The 18,038-nt window shown below is 50.2% G+C and overlaps 1 protein-coding gene across 4 annotated transcripts; it reads left to right on the top strand.

Moving 5' to 3' along the window:
• Positions 1-9,347: 9,347 nt before the first annotated feature.
• LOC112948523 (sperm-associated antigen 4 protein-like) lies at positions 9,348-13,687 on the top strand. Of its 4 annotated transcripts, XM_026040763.1 has the most exons (8): positions 9,348-9,451; positions 9,866-9,912; positions 10,673-10,769; positions 11,358-11,433; positions 11,945-12,057; positions 12,611-12,778; positions 13,132-13,218; positions 13,507-13,687. In XM_026040763.1, exons 3-8 carry the CDS (start codon positions 10,680-10,682, stop codon positions 13,624-13,626), a joined length of 654 nt encoding a protein of 217 aa, XP_025896548.1. In that variant the 5' UTR covers positions 9,348-9,451; positions 9,866-9,912; positions 10,673-10,679; the 3' UTR covers positions 13,627-13,687. The 4 variants fall into 4 exon arrangements, with proteins under 4 accessions (XP_025896548.1, XP_025896549.1, XP_025896551.1 ...); XM_026040764.1 differs by lacking the exon at positions 9,348-9,451 and having other exon boundaries at positions 9,783-9,912; XM_026040766.1 differs by lacking the exons at positions 9,348-9,451; positions 10,673-10,769 and having other exon boundaries at positions 9,783-9,912.
• Positions 13,688-18,038: the final 4,351 nt, after the last annotated feature.

An 18,038-nucleotide genomic window follows, 5' to 3' on the forward strand; every position in this document is an offset into this window, starting at 1 on the left:
TTTATGTTTCCAGAGGGCGGTTCTGGCTGCATGGCTTTTGTGAGCTCTGCAGAAAAGCAGTCCTGAAGCCTCCAACTGTGCATTGATGTGTTGCCAGTGTTTCAGAAAGGTGCACCTGCAAATAATTCTTCTCTGTATTGATTTTTTTTTCTCCCAGTTGGGCTTTTCAAGTCTCATAAACTAGCAGAAGGAAACATGTTTAGTAAGCAAGATTATGTACAACTCCTAGAAATGTGTGTTATTTCTGTTAAAAATATAAAAAGGGCAAGGAAGGCATCAGAACAAAATTAATCTCGCGAAATACACTCTGCCATCTACAGAAAGATTTTCATCTTCCATTTTTTTCTGTCTTCAGAAGGAATAATTCAGATATTTTAATTCAAGCAGAGAATCACGCAATCTGAGACATACCTGAGTGGTCAGAGACAGCAGAYCTAAAGCACCTTTCAGATCTGGATGCATGCTGGCACAGTCTACCTGCTTCAAACCCTCTGCCCTGATTGCAGGATTGTCCAACCTGCTCTGCTTTTCCTGCAGGTGTTCCCTGTGATAATCCCTGCATAAACAATCAACTTCTGCYTCTCCTTCAGACAAAAGTCTCTGGACTAGATGTGGTTTGGACCTCAAGCCTATTGGATTCACTGCTGTAATCTGCGTTCTTGTATAATACAAAACAAGGAATTTTGCATCATCTTTTCTGCAGAGAGCCCAAAAGGTCTGCCCTGTGTCACAGCAAGTTTTCACAACTGTCTTTGAAGTTCTCAGTTAATCTGAGAATCTCTCCTGTCCTTGGCACTTTGTTCCAGTGTACAATTAACCACTGCTACTGGAATAGTTATTTTTTCTCTCAAGTTCTGTTGCCCCAGACTTTCCTGCATCACTTACATTAGCTTGACTGAAGATAAAGAATTACTATAAACTGGTCATAGCTCTTTTTTCTTCAGAAAGCGACTGCCTGTAACTTCTACCAAAAACAAACAAACAAACAAAAGCAGTATAACCTCRTTTTATGCTGAACAAGCAACTGCTCATTCACAACAAAGGTATATGTCCTTCCCTTCTAGAGTGTGTGGGTGCATAAAGCACTGTGGAACAAGCATGCCATCTTTTCCAAACCACAGTGTGCTTTCTGCAGTTAAAACCGTGGTTGTGCTTAAAGCTGCTAAAACCAAAACTCTGAGCAAATTTAACAGGAATTTTTACCTGTACTTGAAGAGGAACTGAAAGTTAAAACCAACACTGCCTTCCTTTCAAGAGATCAGCAGCCAAGCATGCATGTGTTGAAGGTCCAGTTTAGCTGGCAACACTTCTCATCATCTGCGCTGACTTCTACAGGCATACCAAGTTTAGTCAAGCCTCACTAACTATGAGCTTTCCTTCTGTTACACCATAGCCTCAGGGGTAAATTTTCAAAGCAATGCATAAGGACTGAGGGCCATAAMACTAAAGAAGTGTAGCTAAATCCATATGTGCAGCACAGTTGGAGTCTCCCTTAACATTCCTTCAGAATTCAGTCTTTCAACTGCAAACAGGCAATACATAGCCTTGTATAGCCAGCAGGTGAAGCTACTTTCTGAATATAATACAAGCATTAATCTTACTGCAAAAAGATATGTTTATTACACAGCATCTTCAGAAAGCAGCCCAGCTTCATAAAAAATGAGACAACTTACGTCTCATACGAAGAGATTTTTTTAATGCTGATTTTGATAATATGCTGAACTTATATTCTCTTGTTTCTAGAGATCCATATATTTTTGAATCACTTGCTGCAAGATAAGCTTCAGTTGTATTTTTCAGTTTATGTCATTAGGAGTTCTGGACAAAACCTTCAGAGCGAAGATGTACTAGAATGTAAGAAACTGAATTCAATCTGATATTCCAACTTCTGGGATTTCTCTGGTTATGTGGAGTTCTTCAGTATATGATTAATGATGATTTTGCAAGTACAATGCAGAGACTCTTCCAGTTAAAGGCAGCAGTTGTAAAAGCTTTGGATGCAGATAGTATTAATCCTTGCTTTCTTTAAAAACTACTGTTACTATGTAAATAGTAGAGGCAAGCGCAAGGGTGAGCTGCAGAAACAGAAGCTAAGAGCTGTGTCCTACTCACTAATCTTGAAAGACTTTTTCCCTAGCATATATAAGGGCTTTGATCTCATTTCTGTATTATCCGGGAAAATAAAGCTGGTCATCGCTGCTGCCATCATCCTGACACAACGCCAAGTGCACAGCAGGGCTTGGAGCTGAGTGTTGGTACTCTGGGGTATTCCTTAGATCCTTGGCACGGCCTGCTGATTGGTCCTGTGGCAGCAGCACAGAAGAGAAAAGAAGGGAAACAGAATCTGACCAGGGTGTAAATGAAGAAACCGCCGAGGCTGTTCTCTTAACATTTGCAGAAATAATACACTTTTTTTTTCTTTAGATAATGATTACATTACAAAGCACAGGTTCTCTCTCTGCCTCCTTGCTGTGACAGTACGAAGGATGGATATTTTCAGTTCTTTCATCACCAAGCAGTCATGCCCTTTGCTTTATCTTCCAGGTACCAAAGACGCTGTATCTTTAGAGGCTGTTGGGAGAACCACTCTCAACAGCTGGTTCAGCGTTAAGGGAGTTTACTCAGAAGATAAGAGAAATTTGGCCAGGGTTTCTTCTCTGCAGCAGGCACAGCTGCATCCCGGAGGGCTGGCAGGCAGGCTTGGGAGCAAGGCATAGGAATATTTTGCCATCTTGTGGCAGTTTACAGGTAAAACATCTCTGAGTGATCGTCGACACTCCAACACCTATAAGAAGGATGCGTCTAAAGAACTGTTTTCAGCTGTGACTGACTTGGTGACATACCTGACACAGAGAGGGAACACGGCACCCAGCTGCTTACATTAATAGTACTGTTTTTCCCTGCAGATCACTGAGATCCCTGCTTTCAGTCCTGCTAAGTCTCCAGGGATTACTTTCTTCCCTGAGCCTCTTCAGGTTCTGCCTGCTTAGAACTCGTCTCCTCTGTGGTACAGGGACAGCTGCTAAGAGTGTGCAATACCTCAAATCTAGCAGCTTCAGATCACCAATGTCTGGCCTGCATTTTGGGTGCGTTTTGAGGCTTCGGAAGCAGGTTCGGGCTCAGTAGTGGAGAGGGTGAAAACATTTTGCATTTAGCCACCACTCATGGGGTGCCTTCTCGTAAAATGCAGAGGAAGCAAGAAACTAACTGATCTATGACAACTTGCATTTCCAAACAACTTTCTGAAGTGTTTTTACTCTCCTCCCACAAGTTGCCTTTCAGGCTCAGAAGAGTGAGCTATTGCAGAAGATGTTCTCACCCAGACCTTGCACAGTAAGAAGATGAGAAAACTTTGCAAGCTTGACCTGGCCAGGCTTCACCTCCCAATCACAAACCAGAAAGAYAGCTAGCCTGCTCAACCACTAGTTTCTGGAGCTGCCCTCGTTCCTAAGGGTATCGCAGGTCTGCAGAGGTCTGAAGCTGATTGCATCATACCACATTGCACAATGCGGCCTTCAGGTTGCATGGAGTGTGATACTGACCTTTGTAAATGGCTTACACTCTAAGCATCCTGAGCTCTTAAGACAGAGGAAGGCACTGCTATCAACTGTTTTACAGTTCTCAGAACGGCCTTTAGTCTCTTTGCTTCAGAAAGCTCCACTTGTGTCAGGGATAATGGACAAAGGGGTGTCCTTGACCAAACTGGAAAGTACCGGTTAGGCTAGAAAGCGAAAAACAGTAAGCGGAAAGCAGGAACCAGCTGTACCCTGCCAGTTGGGAGGAAAGTCCCTGGGGGTTTTGCGGTTAGATACTTGATAATCAGCATGGCAACCAATGAGGACAAGCCATGTCCGAAGCTTGGCCAATCCCTGCCGTTTTCTCCGGTCTGTTGCTATCCGGGTGTTCGACCTGAGTCCTATATAAGTGTGTTGCGAACACGGAATAAACGRAGTCAGTGTCTAACCTCCAAGAGTGCYGGCTCTGATATTCCTGGCCTGCCTCAAGCTGCAACACACTTTACGATTCTTTTTTACCCATTTATGCCCATTTACRATTCTTGCCCACAGTTAGGTGACTTTTCTTTTTCGTGCCCCCTTTGCTCCATCTGGCTGAGCTTCACAGACTCTCTTTCACTGACAAGACCTGGGTAGCCTACTTGTTAGGGAGAGGCGGTCAGAATTCTGAGTCATCTGAAGAAATTGCTCTGCCTGACAATCTACTTGTCATCTATTACTTCACTTTGCTGCTTTGTCCTTGTGACTGTTGGCTTGACCTCCACTTTTGTTGCAAAATGCTTCCATTCACCTGGTGTCTCAAACTCTCACTTTTTCTGCTGGTTTGCTTTACATTTGGCATTGGCACTTCTGTCCTTTAACTTCCAACCTGATCTCCCTTTTACCTTTGCCTCTGGCCTTTTGTAGCTTTCTTGTTTCTTCTCCACACCTTCCAACATTTCCTATAATGTCGAGACCCAAGCTTTTGAGAAAGTCAGCCGGGAACATTAGGAAACATTTCTTGATTGGAACAATTCTCTCTTTTGCTTGCTGAGATTGGACAAGGTCATCTGGAGAGCCATTACTATAGACTTGTCTTCCAGCACAGCAGCAGCTCTGGGTGTGGAAAAACAAAGTGGTGGGTTTTGTTGTTGTTGTTTGTTAYGTTGCTGCTGCTTTTACTTGTAATCTGGCTTCATGGCTGCTAAATTTGTTGAAGCCTTAACTACACTAAGATTCAGGAAAAAATAACTTTTCTGCAATATTGTCTACAAGATAGGTCAAATGGATTACTGGTATATTTGCAATAACGGGCATAAGCACGGAAGGATTTGAGACAAGAAGGAAGGAGAAAAGGAACCCTGCCAAACGTCACCCCTGTGACATTTATGACATAAAGGTATTACACTTGTACTTGCAGATGCTAGCAGCACAGACTACACCCAAAAAATTCTGCTCCGCCTTATATGCCCAACAACATATTTGTTCTTCCTGCTCTTTCTCCTTTATCGTTGCTTAGACACTTAGAYGTCGCTATTGAATCTTGACCCTTTACAGCCGGGGGAAGGAGAGGCAGTAATCCCTCTCCTCCTGTGSTTACTGTACTTATTAATCAACCTGGAACCCTAGTGATCTTGCTTTACCGGCAAGTAAAATGGTGAAATTAAGAGACAATACCAAGCAATGTGCACAATTACTTTCTAACACAGACACTGGGTACAAGCCAAAGTGGAGAGAGATCCAAATTCTTTTGGGCAACCAGCTAAGCAGAACAAAACAATCCACATAAAATACAGAACTAGCACAAAAAACAGCAGAGGGTAGAGCCTCTGGCCAGCAAACAATCCAAATTGGGATTATAATACTGCAAGAGGTAAAGCTGGATGCCAAACAGCACTCCAAAATTTAACAGAAGCAATTAAGTCTTGGAGTGAGTTACGTGTACATTGGACCAAACTGTAAGAATGTAGACAGCAAACAGGAATGGCCCAGTGACTTCTGGGGATGGCTTCAGCAAGCCCTACTAAACTATGGAGAAAAGACCTCACAAAACCGCAGAGATATAGATCCAGAGGCCCCTGATACACAGATGTATTTTAAGAAGCAAATGCCAGACTGTCAAGGGGAGACTTTACAGAAGAATTTACATGTAGAAGTATTCATTGATGATGGGTTAGAATAAAAAGACGAAATAAAAGAGGGACCAAAACAAATACAACAAGAAAGAAACTTACTGGCAGAGGTTCTCGCAAGGAATTTGCAATGGTAAGAAAGGGATTGAGGAAGAGGAAGTCCAAGCCTGGGGTTTGCTGAGGGCAGGAAACAAGGGAATTAATTTTAGGATGCAGAGGAAAGAAAGTACTACTTTTGTGGACAATCAGGACATGTGCAGCAGGAATATTCTCTTCAGCTGCAAAGTCTGACTACAGAAGAGAACTAAAAATGCAAACAATTAGCTTGAGTGAACCACCAAAATGCTCAGAGGACTGTTCCTTGTCAACAATGACCTCAAGAAGGCAGGAGGCCATTCTTCTACTTGAGGAGAGCTCAACTCTTAATTATCGTCACAGTGAGACAAAGGAAGTGAAAACACTACACTAGCAGCATACTATCATTTTCAAAACTGAAGGAATCATTAAAACACCATGAAAATTGCCATGACCAGGCCATGTCCTGACTTTTGTGTGCTCGACATAAACTTCTTAACACCCTTTTCATGGCCAGGTGCTGTTTTCTTTCCTCTGTGGGGACGTGCTTCAGTGATTCGGCTGGTGAGTAATGCCACAAGGGTGCAGCAAAGACCTGCACTTGCACAACCCTTATGCCAGGAAAAAAGAGCACAATAGCAGCATGCTGCACTGTGCCACTTCTGCCTTAAAAATAGGAAAGTGTCAGTACCTCTGAAGTCTACTTGCTCMTTGATTGAAGAAGAAGGCTGGCTGGCTCACAGGAATTGACTCTATTTCTCTATCTAAAAGGTGACTAGCACCAAAGCAAGTGGAAAAAAAAAAAAAAACAAACAAGCAAACAAACCAAAGGTTTAGGTCTGTGAAGGACTGTTATTGACCATTGGGAAAACAGGAGAAGGTGCCAGATCTGTATCCCCGCCAAAGGCTGAGTTGGGGAGAGTCACGGGCYGCACTGCACATCAGGCCTCATGCCACCACATGCCACATTCTGCTGCTGTGAGAAAGCGGTGGCCAAGCCCACCRAGTCTTCTTTCCCTGGACAACACTGGCATTGTGATATTTGTGTGCCAGTGAGCAACAGAGCTGTCCTATGGCATAGGAACTGCGGTCAGCAGTTCCATCTTCCTCTTTCACAGTAAATATACAGAAAACAACTAGCAGCTGTGAGCTAGTTGTAGTAGAACTGCAGAGCTTCTGGAATCCTGTGTGTTCCAAATCTGCCAGACACCCTTTTGCAGCTATTGCAGCAGAAATCCTCTGGGCTTCATTAGAAGGTTCAGGAGCTCAACAGGTCATGACTGGTGTCCTGGTATTCCCAGGAACCAATAACTAACCTCAGATAGATACACATGTAATCACTAAAACATTTCTCTTTACAACTTTACTAAAATAATCCAGCTTTTGCTGCATGTTATCAATGGCTTCAGTCTAAATATACACTGCATCAGCACTGCATTGCATCAGGTTTGGGCCTGCTCACTTGAAGGTAGTGCTGAAGGCATGGAAACCATCAGCCTTGCTAAGGTCTTCTTGGGAGAATGTGCCTCCACATTGACAGAATATATCAGCGAAGAAGTGTCCATTGCCACAGTCACCTGGGCATGGGACGTAAGACAGGGAGAAGCTGCCTTCCACAGCACAACAGCAGTCAGGGCAGGCTGCAGGCCTGGGAGGATAGAAGAATGTCCTCTATTCTAGGCATGTCTGGCTGCTTCCAACCCCCTGTTCTTACAAGACTGTTCCAGGCAAGTGATGCAGCTGCAGCAGGATGGGAAAGGTGGCTACATTTGTTATTTGCCTGGTACACCCAGCATTTTACATCAGCGTGCCAGACAAAGCTGGCAAGGAGAATCAGGTGACACAGGAAGACCATGACCAAAGTAAGATGGGGAAAAGAATAAAAGATCCGGAAAGGGCTGACATTGACCCCTGGGAGAAGAGGAGTAGTAAGTGCGGCTCTGCAGAGGGCTCCCTCCGAGCAGTCCGTGCCCTGGCCATGCCCTGACTGCACATGGGACAGATGCCTGTGCTCTGTGCTGAGCACGCGTGGCAGCACCTCAAGGGGCCATTTTAAGCACGCTGGGGCTTTCATGCCTCTCACCATTTGTTCAGTGCTTCCTGGGCACACACCTGAGGACAAAACTCGGGGACGGCCACTTAGCTTCATGATGAACTGTGCAGACTGCTCCACAAGCCAAGCTGCACAATAAAGGGACGGCAAGGGCTGGGCCTGGGTTCTCCTTTCAGCATAAGTGATGGCAGCGGCTCATACACTGAGTGTAGTTGTTGCTGTTTTTATGCCAGTAATATTCAGCTCTTTTCCGTGTTTTCTTTACAGAGTGAACGTTACAAGGCCTTTAAATAAATACAGATTAACATCCTGAGCAACTGGGGAAACAGCAAGTACACTTGTCTTTATCGAGTACAGGTGCACGGGAAGAAAGCTGTGCAGGACTAATCATTGTCATAAGAACTAGTAGTTATTTGGAAGACATCAGGAATACTTTTAGTAAATAAAAATATCATTAATAATGATCTAAAGCTGTGCATGTTGTGTTTGGTGTAGATGGATGTCTACAGAATGTGCTGGGCAAGTGAGGGAGCTGCAGCAAGACCGGAAGGCTGGCTATATTTGTGCTTTTATTTGCTCTGTAGTCCTGGCATTTGAATCAGGTGACACAGGGAGACTATGGCCAAAGTAAGGTGGGGAAAAAAAATAAAAGATCCAGAAAGGTCTGGCATCGATCCCTGGGAAGAGAGGAGTGGGGAAGAAGAAAGACATGGGTGCCCCTCAGTGAGAGGGTGCTCTGGGGGATGTCAAGGGCTCCTGCTCCCATGTGACATCACAGCAGGCTTTGTGCCCCATCCCGACTGTGTGTGAGGTCACTGGCAGCCAGCCCTTACAGCCACGCAAGGCGGGGCCGCCCCTCAGCCTGCTGCTCAGAGATCAACGTGGTCTCGTGATTCATTGTGCTTAGCAGGTTTGCTCCTGTTCGGGCGCTGGGTGTCTTTTCACCTGCTCAGGTGCGAAGTTGCTGTGTGTGGAAAGGAGACGAGAACGTGTTTCCTCCCAGCAGTGGCCAGGAGASACACTCCTCAGCGGCAATGGTATCTCCAGGGCGCAGAGGCATTTTCTGCCCTGCAGGGTGCCAGGCTGCCGCAGGGGCGTCATCTACGTGGCGCTGCCATGGACAGGGGCAGTGAGGTGCCCTCGAGCAGCAGTGAGCACTCTGGGGGCCATGCTGCTAAGTGCCGCTCTGCAGAGCGCTCGCTTCGAGCAGCCTGTGCCTTGGCCATGCCCTGACTGCACTGCTGCTTCAAGGGACACATGGTGAGGATGCGTGTCTGTGCTACCTGGCCTGTCTCGAGCAGGCCCTGCACAAACAACAAAATCACAACATCCCTCCTGTCACAGGGGGGCTTTTAGGACACTCACAGGACAACAGTGCCATCATCTACCATTTCTATGGGAGAAGAGGCTGGCTGAGCTGTGGCAGCAGTGCCTGAATGGGAAATGGGACAGCTCCGCAGCTCTCTGCTGCAGCGTCTGCCGTGAGGCATGGCCGTGGCACGCAGTCTGCTCTTGGGGGCAGCTCATGGGGCTCAGTGTGATCCTCCTGCAACGCTCGAATACCTGTGGATGCCACAGGAGGGAGCAGAGGAGCGATCCCTCACTTTGTCCTGCTTTCTTTGTCCAGGGCTCTTCTGCTTTCTTAGGCGCCCAGGAATGGCCTTGTGGAGATTCCTGGGAACCTGCATTTTGGCTGTGTGAGTAGCCCTTTCCCCATGCCCCACCGGTGGTAAACGTCTGGGCAATCTCAAGTGGAAACCAGCCTGCCTTCACAGCTAAAGAGCAAGCAAGCACACCACAAGGCGTTACTTGCTCTTTTTGCTTGGGATGGCTGCCTCTCTGTGCGTTTATGATCCCTCGTGTGAAGGTGCTCTTGGGCACTTTCTTGCAGGAAGCTCTACCTGGCTTGACTCTGCCAAGCGAATGAATGGTGCTTTCCAAGGCCACGTGCCTTCTGGAGTGCCATGTGGTAGCTGTCTGCCAGGAGCAGACTTCTGGAATGAAGTCTAGTCGAGGCTCCTTCTTTCCACTTGGGTGGGAACATGTTCCTTGTAAATGGGGGTATGCAGGGACTGGGACCTTGCTTACAACATGGCTCCCTCTTTTTGTAGGCTAAGGATGTTCCTGAAACTGTTCCTCTTTGTGTCCTTTGCTCTTGGTGAGTATGCCCTTCGTGTGCAAAGAGCTGGCCCACTGTAGCACATGTGTGCTGGATGGCAGAGACCCTGGAGGCTATCTGGGGCACCATCCTGCTTCCCAATCCATGGCACCAGAGAGCTACAGAAATACTCTCTAAAAGGGGGATCCCATTTTAGCCTAGTAACCCCACTGTTTCTTGATGCTGTCAAATACAGTTGCTGTCTACTGGGTGCTGATGCTGCCAACATGGAGCCTGTGGGCAAAAGGAGCATCAGAGGTGCGTGTTAGTGCAGGACAGGTAACTTCAGCAAAGGAGACGTGTCAGTGCAGATTGAATCCATCCCCAAATCCTCCTATTGCCTGCAGAGGGAGGCTCAAGAAAGCCTCCCTTTGCCAGAATGAAGCAGCAAGTTCTGCTGGCCTCTCCCAGAGCAGTGGCTGAGGGAAGCCCTGGCACTTGTGGTAGCAGCTATGCTCATGGCAAGCTCTTGCCTTTCAGGGACTGCTGGGATCACTCTTGCCGGAAGTGGAGGACAAAGAGTGAGGCCATATCTGGGGACTCATTTCACAGAGCAGTACCTGCTGACATGTGCTATTTGCAAACCCAGCAAGACCTCTTGGGTCTGCCTTTTGCTAAAGCCGGAGAGGGATGGCAAAGGACTGCCAGAGTGGGCAGAGCAAAAGGGGCCCAAGCACGAGGAGCTCTTTTCTCTTCTGGGCTTAGAGGCTCCTTGCGGGCAATGGGAAGCTCTCAAACAGCTACTTCTCCCTCTCTTCAGGCATGTGATGGGATTGCTGGCCAAACAAGTTGATTTGATGAAGGATCTCAGGAGGGAGGTTATCCATCTGTTTGCACAGATGGAGCGTATGAAGCAGGTGAGGCTCCATTTGGTGAAAGACACCTTGGCTGAGCAGGAGCGCTGACAAGACCCTTCTCGCGGTTGTTGGTGCTTTCTTCTCCCTTGCCGGAGCCTCCCTGCCTTTCGCAGGGGCTTGTTGGTGGATTTTGTCTGCCAGAGGGTCCCTTCTCCTCAGCAGCTTTCACTGGGCTCCTTCTGGGACGGGGSGATTCCCAACAGGCTTTGCCTGCAGTGCCAGGGCCTCAGCTAGCTCCGGTGCGGCCCCCACAGCAGGCCTGGGACACACTGGAGGAGGACTTTGTGGGAGCAGCCGGTGCTGGCAGGRCCGGAGCTCATCTCCAGGCTGAGCTCGAGGGTGGGGAGGGTGGAGAGCAAGGTGTGCGACCTGCCCCATGACCCTCCATCTGCTTGTGCACACGGATAGTGTTTCCCACTCCACACCTTTCTTAGAAGGCTTCACAAAGAATGAAGCCTTGCAGGTCTTTGTACAAGGTTGGTCTTACACTTTCTGAGCCAGGCTCTTGCCCTTCCTCTGTGCTAGGTCTAGTGGAACTACCTAGCTGACTACTGAGGTCGTCATTTCTTCTGTTCCTGTTTTTGCCAGGAAGTCCAGGAAATGAGAGAGGCCCTGCTTGATGAAGACAATGTACAGCTGCCTGCCTGGGCTCTGAAAACCTCAGGTGAGGAGGTCACAGGCACACAAGTCTCCCCGTGCTGTGCTTGTGTCCATAGGGAGGCTGCGTGGCAGCTCCTGCTCACCAAGGTGACGGGAGAGATCCATGAGCAAGGCCGTGGCAGAGGGGCTGTTTCTGACAGACAGCTAGTCCTGCCCAGGGGCTCCATGCTGATGCCTCAGGCACTGCCCTAGAGCCTCCCTTTGTCTCCATTGAGCTTTCCTCTTGACCACAAGGGTATGGCTTTGCCATCCATAGAGCCATCCATAGCACACGACCTCACCTTTGCTGTGCTCCCCTTCCCTGCCTTTTGCAATCTCRGCACCTGCACATCTGGCTTTTCCAACCACTGTGTGAGAGAAGCAGTGACCAGGAGCAGTGAGGGTGCTTTCCGTGGGCACCTGGGACAGGGTGCGGCTTGGTGCGGCAGGGAGAGACAGAGCTGGCACGCGGTGTTAGAAATGCTCTGCAAGAAGCACAGCTGTGGGATCTCACAGCACCTCCGTCTCCCTCTTAGGTGCCACCATTGATAGGCAGAGAACCTCCAGCAGCTATGCATGGGGAGGGAGTTGGCTCTGCACGACTTTGGGGTTCCTGTGTGCTCCAAATCCACCAGACAACATTCTGCAGGTATTGTGGCACAAGCCTCAGGACTCCTTTAGTTCCTTGCCACATAGCTGGCTACAAAGCCCCAGGGCATGTCCTCTGTCAGCAGCATTGCTGCTCATTTCCCAGGGCTGATCAGCTTCCTCACTCCTCAGGGTTCACTTCATAGGAACCAGCTGCTTCCTCTCCCAGCCAAGACAATCTCATGAACTGGACCCAGTGGCTGCACGCAGCTTGCAGTGCCTGGTCATGGCTGGACAAAGGACTCTCTCCATCAAGGCCCTTTGGCCTCCCTCCTTTCTCACGGGCCCTTTTCTGAGGGGATAGCACGGGGCGGCTCCTGTAACTCTAATGGGCAGGGAGATCTGGTGTGGCAGATATTCCATACCCCACAGGCCTTCCTTTCCTCTATCATTTTGAGAGGTCCCTTTAGCAAGTGCACAAGAAGGCCTCCTGCTTCGACAGCAACATGTACAACCCACAGTGTAAGGAGTGGCTCTTGCTTCACATCACACAGGTTGAGGTGAAGGGCCCATCACTCCCCTCAGCATTCCTTGCTGCTGTTTTCTGCTTTCAGCCTGACAGAACTCCTGCAGACAGCTGGGCTTTCCGAGGCTCCAAGGGGCAAGTGGTCATTCGGCTGCCTGCACGCATTTGTCCCAGCGCTCTAACTCTGCAGCACCTCTTCCAACCTGCTGCTGCAGTTTGTAGTATCAGCAGCTTCCCAAGAAATATCGCTGTCTCTGTAAGTCTTCGTGGGGCGCAAGCGGCTGAGCGGAAAAGCTAGAGGTGCAACTTGGTCCTCACTGCACATTTGCCAAGATGCCTGTGCTCTGTGCTGAGCACACGTGGCAGTGCCTGAAGGGGCCATTTCAAGCACGCTGGTGCTTTCATGCCTCTCACCATTTGTGTAGTGTTTTCTGGGCACGCAACTGAGGGCAAAACTCGGGGAAGGCCACTTAGCTGCATGGTGAAGTGGGCCAGAGTCCTCCTCAAGCCATGGCAGAGGCCAGGCACATAACAAGTCCTGGGGTACAGAGTGTATTTCCTCTTTCTTGGCTCCTGCATGACCAGCTCCCCTTGTGCTTTGTTTTGGAGGGCCTGAATGAGGAAGGAAAAGACACGCCGCTTGGCACCTTCACCTATGAAATAGGGAAGAAGGAGATTCAGATCTTTTCCCTGAAGGTACCAGATGAGTGCATGCGGGCAACCTCAGGGAGGGAGACTAGCAGGTTGGCAATAGCATGGTGGAGCAAGCATTCCCAGGGGCTCCCTGGAGGGGCAGAAGGGCCTGAGCAGGATCGAGGGACACACGCGGGGTTGAGAAGGCTGAGCAGCCGCAGAAAAGGGAGGGCAAGGGCCGTGTGTGTTTTCCTTTGCAGCACCAGCAATGGCACAGGCTTGTACGCTGAGTGTAGTTGTTGCTGTTTTCATGCCGGTAATATTCTGCTCTTCTCCGTGTTTTCTTTACAGAGTGAACGTTGCAAGGCCTTTAAATACATAAAGATTAACATCCTGAGCAACTGGGGAAACAGCAAGTATACTTGTCTTTATCGAGTGCAGGTGCATGGGAAGAGAGCTGTGCAGGACTAATCATTACTCATAAGAATTAGTAGTTATATGGAAGACATCAGGAATACTTTTAGTAAATAAAAATATCATTAATAATGATCTAAAGCTGTGCATGTTGTGTTTGGTGTATATGGATGTCATTTCCCTGAGGCTCTCCATTCCAGCACAGTTCCCTCTTTCACATGTGGAGTTGTTCCTTCATCTTTCCCCTTTTTCTGTCGTGGGCAGATCTTTTCCTCATAATGCCAAAGGAGACGAGGCTCAACAAAGCTTCCTTTTGACAGTGTGAAGAGAGAAGAGCTAGAAGGAAATAAGTTCTCCTCTCCCATCCACCCACAAAATTTACACCCCTTTGCCCAACTGTTGCCATCCCATGCCCTACTGTTCTGGTCGAGAGTATTTTTTGTTTGGTGTAGATGGATGTCATTTTCCTGATGCTTTCACATGCGGAGTTGTTCCTTGGCCTTTCCCCTTTCTCTATACTGGGCAGATCATTTGCTCATAATGCCAAAGGAGATAAAGCTCCTAGCTAGGGCTCTTCCTTCTCTTTCAAAGCATGCACAGCTGCCCTGCTAAGTAAGAGACTCCTGTAGGCAAGCCAAGCTTTGCACTATCTAGAAGAGCTCCTGAATCTCCTTCCATCCCATTCCTAAGCCAGGATGGCAAGAGTGTTCTGTTCTTCTCGGGGAGTGACTACATAGGACTTGGCATTCAGTTCTTCTGGGCATCCAAAAGAGAGTCTAGTGAAGGACCAAGAAAAGGCCCCTTTATAAGCAAAACCTAAGCTTTTGGATAGAAATGGGCAATCCCTCTAGGAATGGGCTCAAGGAAGAAATGGTGACAGACACACATGCAGCTACTTTCTCAGTGAGAAGCCTGCTATGGGCAAAAGCAGGTTTAAATTGTGGAAGGTAACACTGACAATTACTAGCACCCAAAAAAAGAAAATTTATCACCTAAACAGAAAATATGCTCCTACTTTAAACCAATTCATGTAGGCCTATCTGCATCTTACGTCTGCAGTGACACAGGAAGGTGGGCTAGGAGCACTCGCCAAGCCTCTTGTCTTGGGGACAATGCTGTAAAATGTCCGAGTTTGACTACATGAAAGGGAGGAGGTCATTTGCTGAAGACGCTCCTGAAGTCGCTCCTTTCTTGATCCTTGCAAAGCGTGCCCAGAAGAAGGCTCCGTGTTTTGGGCATACAGGGGCAGTGCCACAGTCATAGCCTTGGAGGAGGGTACCAGGCACATGTGTGCGGATTTGCAAGTCCTGGTTGGCAACAAGTTAGCCAGGAGGCACCTGTGTGCCCTTGTGGCCAAGAAAGGCCAAGGGCATCCTGGCCTGCATGAGGAGAAGTGTCGCCATCAGGGGAGGGAGGGATAGAGAGGACCCTACTGTTTTAATCAGCTCTGCTGAGGCCACCCTTGCAAACTTGTGAGCAGTTCTGCGTTCCCCAGTGCAAGAGGGACGTGCAAGTCTGAGAAAGGGTGCAGCGTAAAGCGGCAAATATGATTTAAGGTACTCAATCATCTCTTGGTCCTTCTCCGCACGTTTCTTCGAAAGGCTTCACAAGGAAGGGAGGGTTTCAGGGCTCAGCACAAGGTGGCTCTTGCGTTTTGTGAGCCGGGCTCTTGACTTTCCTCTGTGCCAGGTCTAGTAGCCCTGCTAGCAGGCTGCTGAGGTGGTCCTTTCCTGTGTCTGCTTGTGTCTTTGCCAGGAAGTGCAGCAAATGAGAGAGGCCCTGCTCGAGGAAAGCCCCGTGCAGCTCTCTGACTGGGCTCTGCAGAGCTCAGGTGAGCACGCAGGCACACAAGTCTCCCCGTGCTGTGCTGGTGTCCCTGGGGAGGCTGCGTGGCAGCCCCTGCTCACCAAGGCTGCGGGACATGAAAGGACACCTGGGGATCCCCGAGCAAGGCTGTGGCAGAGGGGCTGTCTCTGAGCCACAGCCGCTCCTGCCYGGGGGCTCTGCCATCTCAGAGGTGCCTCTGGCGCTGCCCTCGTGGGTTCTTGTGCCGAGGCAGAGGTTCTCTTCCTCTCCCCTGAGCGTTCCCGTCCACCCAAAGGGAGAGGCTGCCCTGGGCTGTGCCGCGCACACAGCACGGCCTCCGCTTGGCCTCCAGCTGGCGGCACTCTTGGAAATGGCCTGGAAGCAGCCGCGCTGTGGCAGCTCGCAGGCAGCAGCTCCATCTGCCTTTCAGGCGCTGCCATTGATGTGCAGAGCACTTCCCCCACTTACACCCGGGGAGAGCGTTGGCTCTGCAAGGTCTTTTGGATGCTGTGTGCTGCAAACCCGCCAGATACCATTTTGCAGGTACCGTAGCAGAAATGCTCTGCGTGCGTGGCTTTCGTTCCGACCCCTCTGGGAAGCAGGGGAAAAGACCAGGGCACCTCCCCTCTGCTCAGACCTGCAGCTCCTGTCCCCAGCAGGGATTCCTCACCCCCAAGGCTTTCACTTGCTCSAACGCAGCGGCTCCCTTAGGAGTGGGACTCCAAGGAAGTACCCTGAGGGGCCGCACCCTGTCCCTGATCCCTGCAAATCCTCCAGGCAGCATTTTGCTGGTCCCCAAAGAGAACTGCGCGGGGAAGGAGTCTCTCCTTCAAGGTGCATTTGGTGGCACCAAACTGGGCTGGGCAGGTAGAGATGTTTGSGCAGGGCCCTGGGGCAGGGCTGGCGTGGCTGAAGGAGTCACGGAGCCGACAGGTCTCCCTTCGCGCAATCATTTAGTGTCCCCTCTTGAGCTGCTGCAAGAGGCCTCTGCATCTCTGCCCTGCCTCCCACGTGTGCTCTTCCTTTTGGAGCAGAAATGCAACCTGTGGGCCAAGGGCTGCGTGTGCTTCCAGTTGCTCTAGCACTGATGCTGTCCCCATCACACCCTCTGCATTTCTTGCTGTTCTCTTGTGCTTGCAGCCTGACGTGACACSTGGGCAGTGCTGGGCCTTCCAAGGCTCCCAGGGGCACGTGGTCATTCAGCTGCCCGCCCGCATCTGGCCAGCTGCTGTCACTCTGCAGCACATTTATGAGGGGGGCTCGCCGAGCGGCACGGTCAGCAGCGCCCCCCGAGATTTCACTGTGTCTGTAAGTCTCTGCTGCTCGGGCTACGGTGGTGGGGAAAAAAATGCCATGGGGAGAAGAGGCATTCCCTTGTTGGSCATGCTGCCCCGCTTGGGCCTTGGTGNTGCGAGGCTCACGCTGGTCTCTCTCTTGAAGGGAGTGCAGAAGGAGGGCGAGGAAGAAACTCTCCTTGGTTCCTTCAYGTACGACGTGGAAAAAGAGGCCATTCAGACCTTCCCTCTGAAGGTAGAGGAAGCGCGTGTGGGCAAGGGCCAGGCAGAAGGAAGGTTTCCCTTCAGGCCTGTGGCACAAAGAGCATCACCAGTCACAATGCCGGGTGGGGATGGTCAGAGAGACCTGCTCTGCGCAGGGCCCGGGAGATGCTGGCACAGGGAGATGCGTGGCTTGTGCAGTGGCTCTTTGCAATCGAGCAGGCATGTTTCTTCTTSCCATGTTTTCTTTGCAGCAGAAGCTCTCCCAAGCTTTTCAGTATCTGAAGCTGGAGGTGCAGAGCAACTGGGGAAACGCGGAGTACACCTGCATTTACCATGTGGAGGTTCACGGGAAGGTGGCCAGACAGACGTGGTCCCAAGATGCCGAGGCCATGGGGAATGCTGCTCTAAAATAACCAATAAAGCGATGTAAACATGAGGAGACTGGCCTACATAAATTCCACCTTGAGTGCGGCGTAAGAGGAGCTCTGGGGTTAATGCCATTGCCGGGGAGAACTCAGCCCTAGGCACTGCCAGGGGCTGGGCTAGTGGCAGCAGATCTGCTCTCAGGGACACAGGGTAACAGCAGGGTGGGGAAACCGTCCACAGGGTAACACCACGCTCCTCAGAGCAGCACAACGCGTATTTAGCTCATTATCCYGGGAGAGCCGCAGCTCAGAGCAGAGCAGTAGCTCTGCGATAACAGCAAGGCAGGCGGCAGCCCCTGGTCTGGCCGTCCTGGGGCAGGCGCAGCCCGGGCCGCCCCTGGCCGCACTGACGGCACCGTGCGGTAGTGACGTGAGCGGGGAAGGGCACCGCCGCGGCACCAGCAGCCCGGGCAGCAGCGCCCCTTCCATGATCCGTGCCTGCAGAGCAGGGCTGTGTCAGGAGCCCCGGCTGAGGCGGGCAAAGCTCGCTAGGGACAGCACTCCCTGGAGCTGAAGCTCTGCTTCCTGCTTGTTCTGCTGCTCACGCTCGGCACTAGGGCAGCCCAAAGCGCTGCTGGAACGGGGYGCTGCCTGCACCWCCTCTGGCAGGGGCAGGAGCTSCTGCCTGTGTGCGCGCTGCTTCCACGACACGTGGCAGCGCCTTGGAGGCATCACACAGTTCTGCAGATGCCACCAGCTCTGGGGAGCTCACAACCATTTAAGAAATGCCCCCCAGGGG

The sequence above is a fragment of the Nothoprocta perdicaria genome, unplaced genomic scaffold (genome assembly GCF_003342845.1).
Source record: "Nothoprocta perdicaria isolate Ctin4 unplaced genomic scaffold, notPer1 scaffold_265, whole genome shotgun sequence".
NCBI lineage: Eukaryota > Metazoa > Chordata > Aves > Tinamiformes > Tinamidae > Nothoprocta > Nothoprocta perdicaria.

What these genes read in the sequence shown, in the direction of transcription:
- LOC112948523 (XM_026040763.1), top strand. Translation starts at nt 10,680, where the DNA reads ATGGGATTGCTGGCCAAACAAGTTGATTTGATGAAGGATCTCAGGAGG. An exon ending in AGATGGAGCGTATGAAGCAG is followed by an intron (nt 10,770 to 11,357) that starts GTGAGGCTCCAT and finishes TGTTTTTGCCAG; the next exon opens with GAAGTCCAGGAAATGAGAGA. An exon ending in CAAGAAATATCGCTGTCTCT is followed by an intron (nt 12,779 to 13,131) that starts GTAAGTCTTCGT and finishes TTTGTTTTGGAG; the next exon opens with GGCCTGAATGAGGAAGGAAA.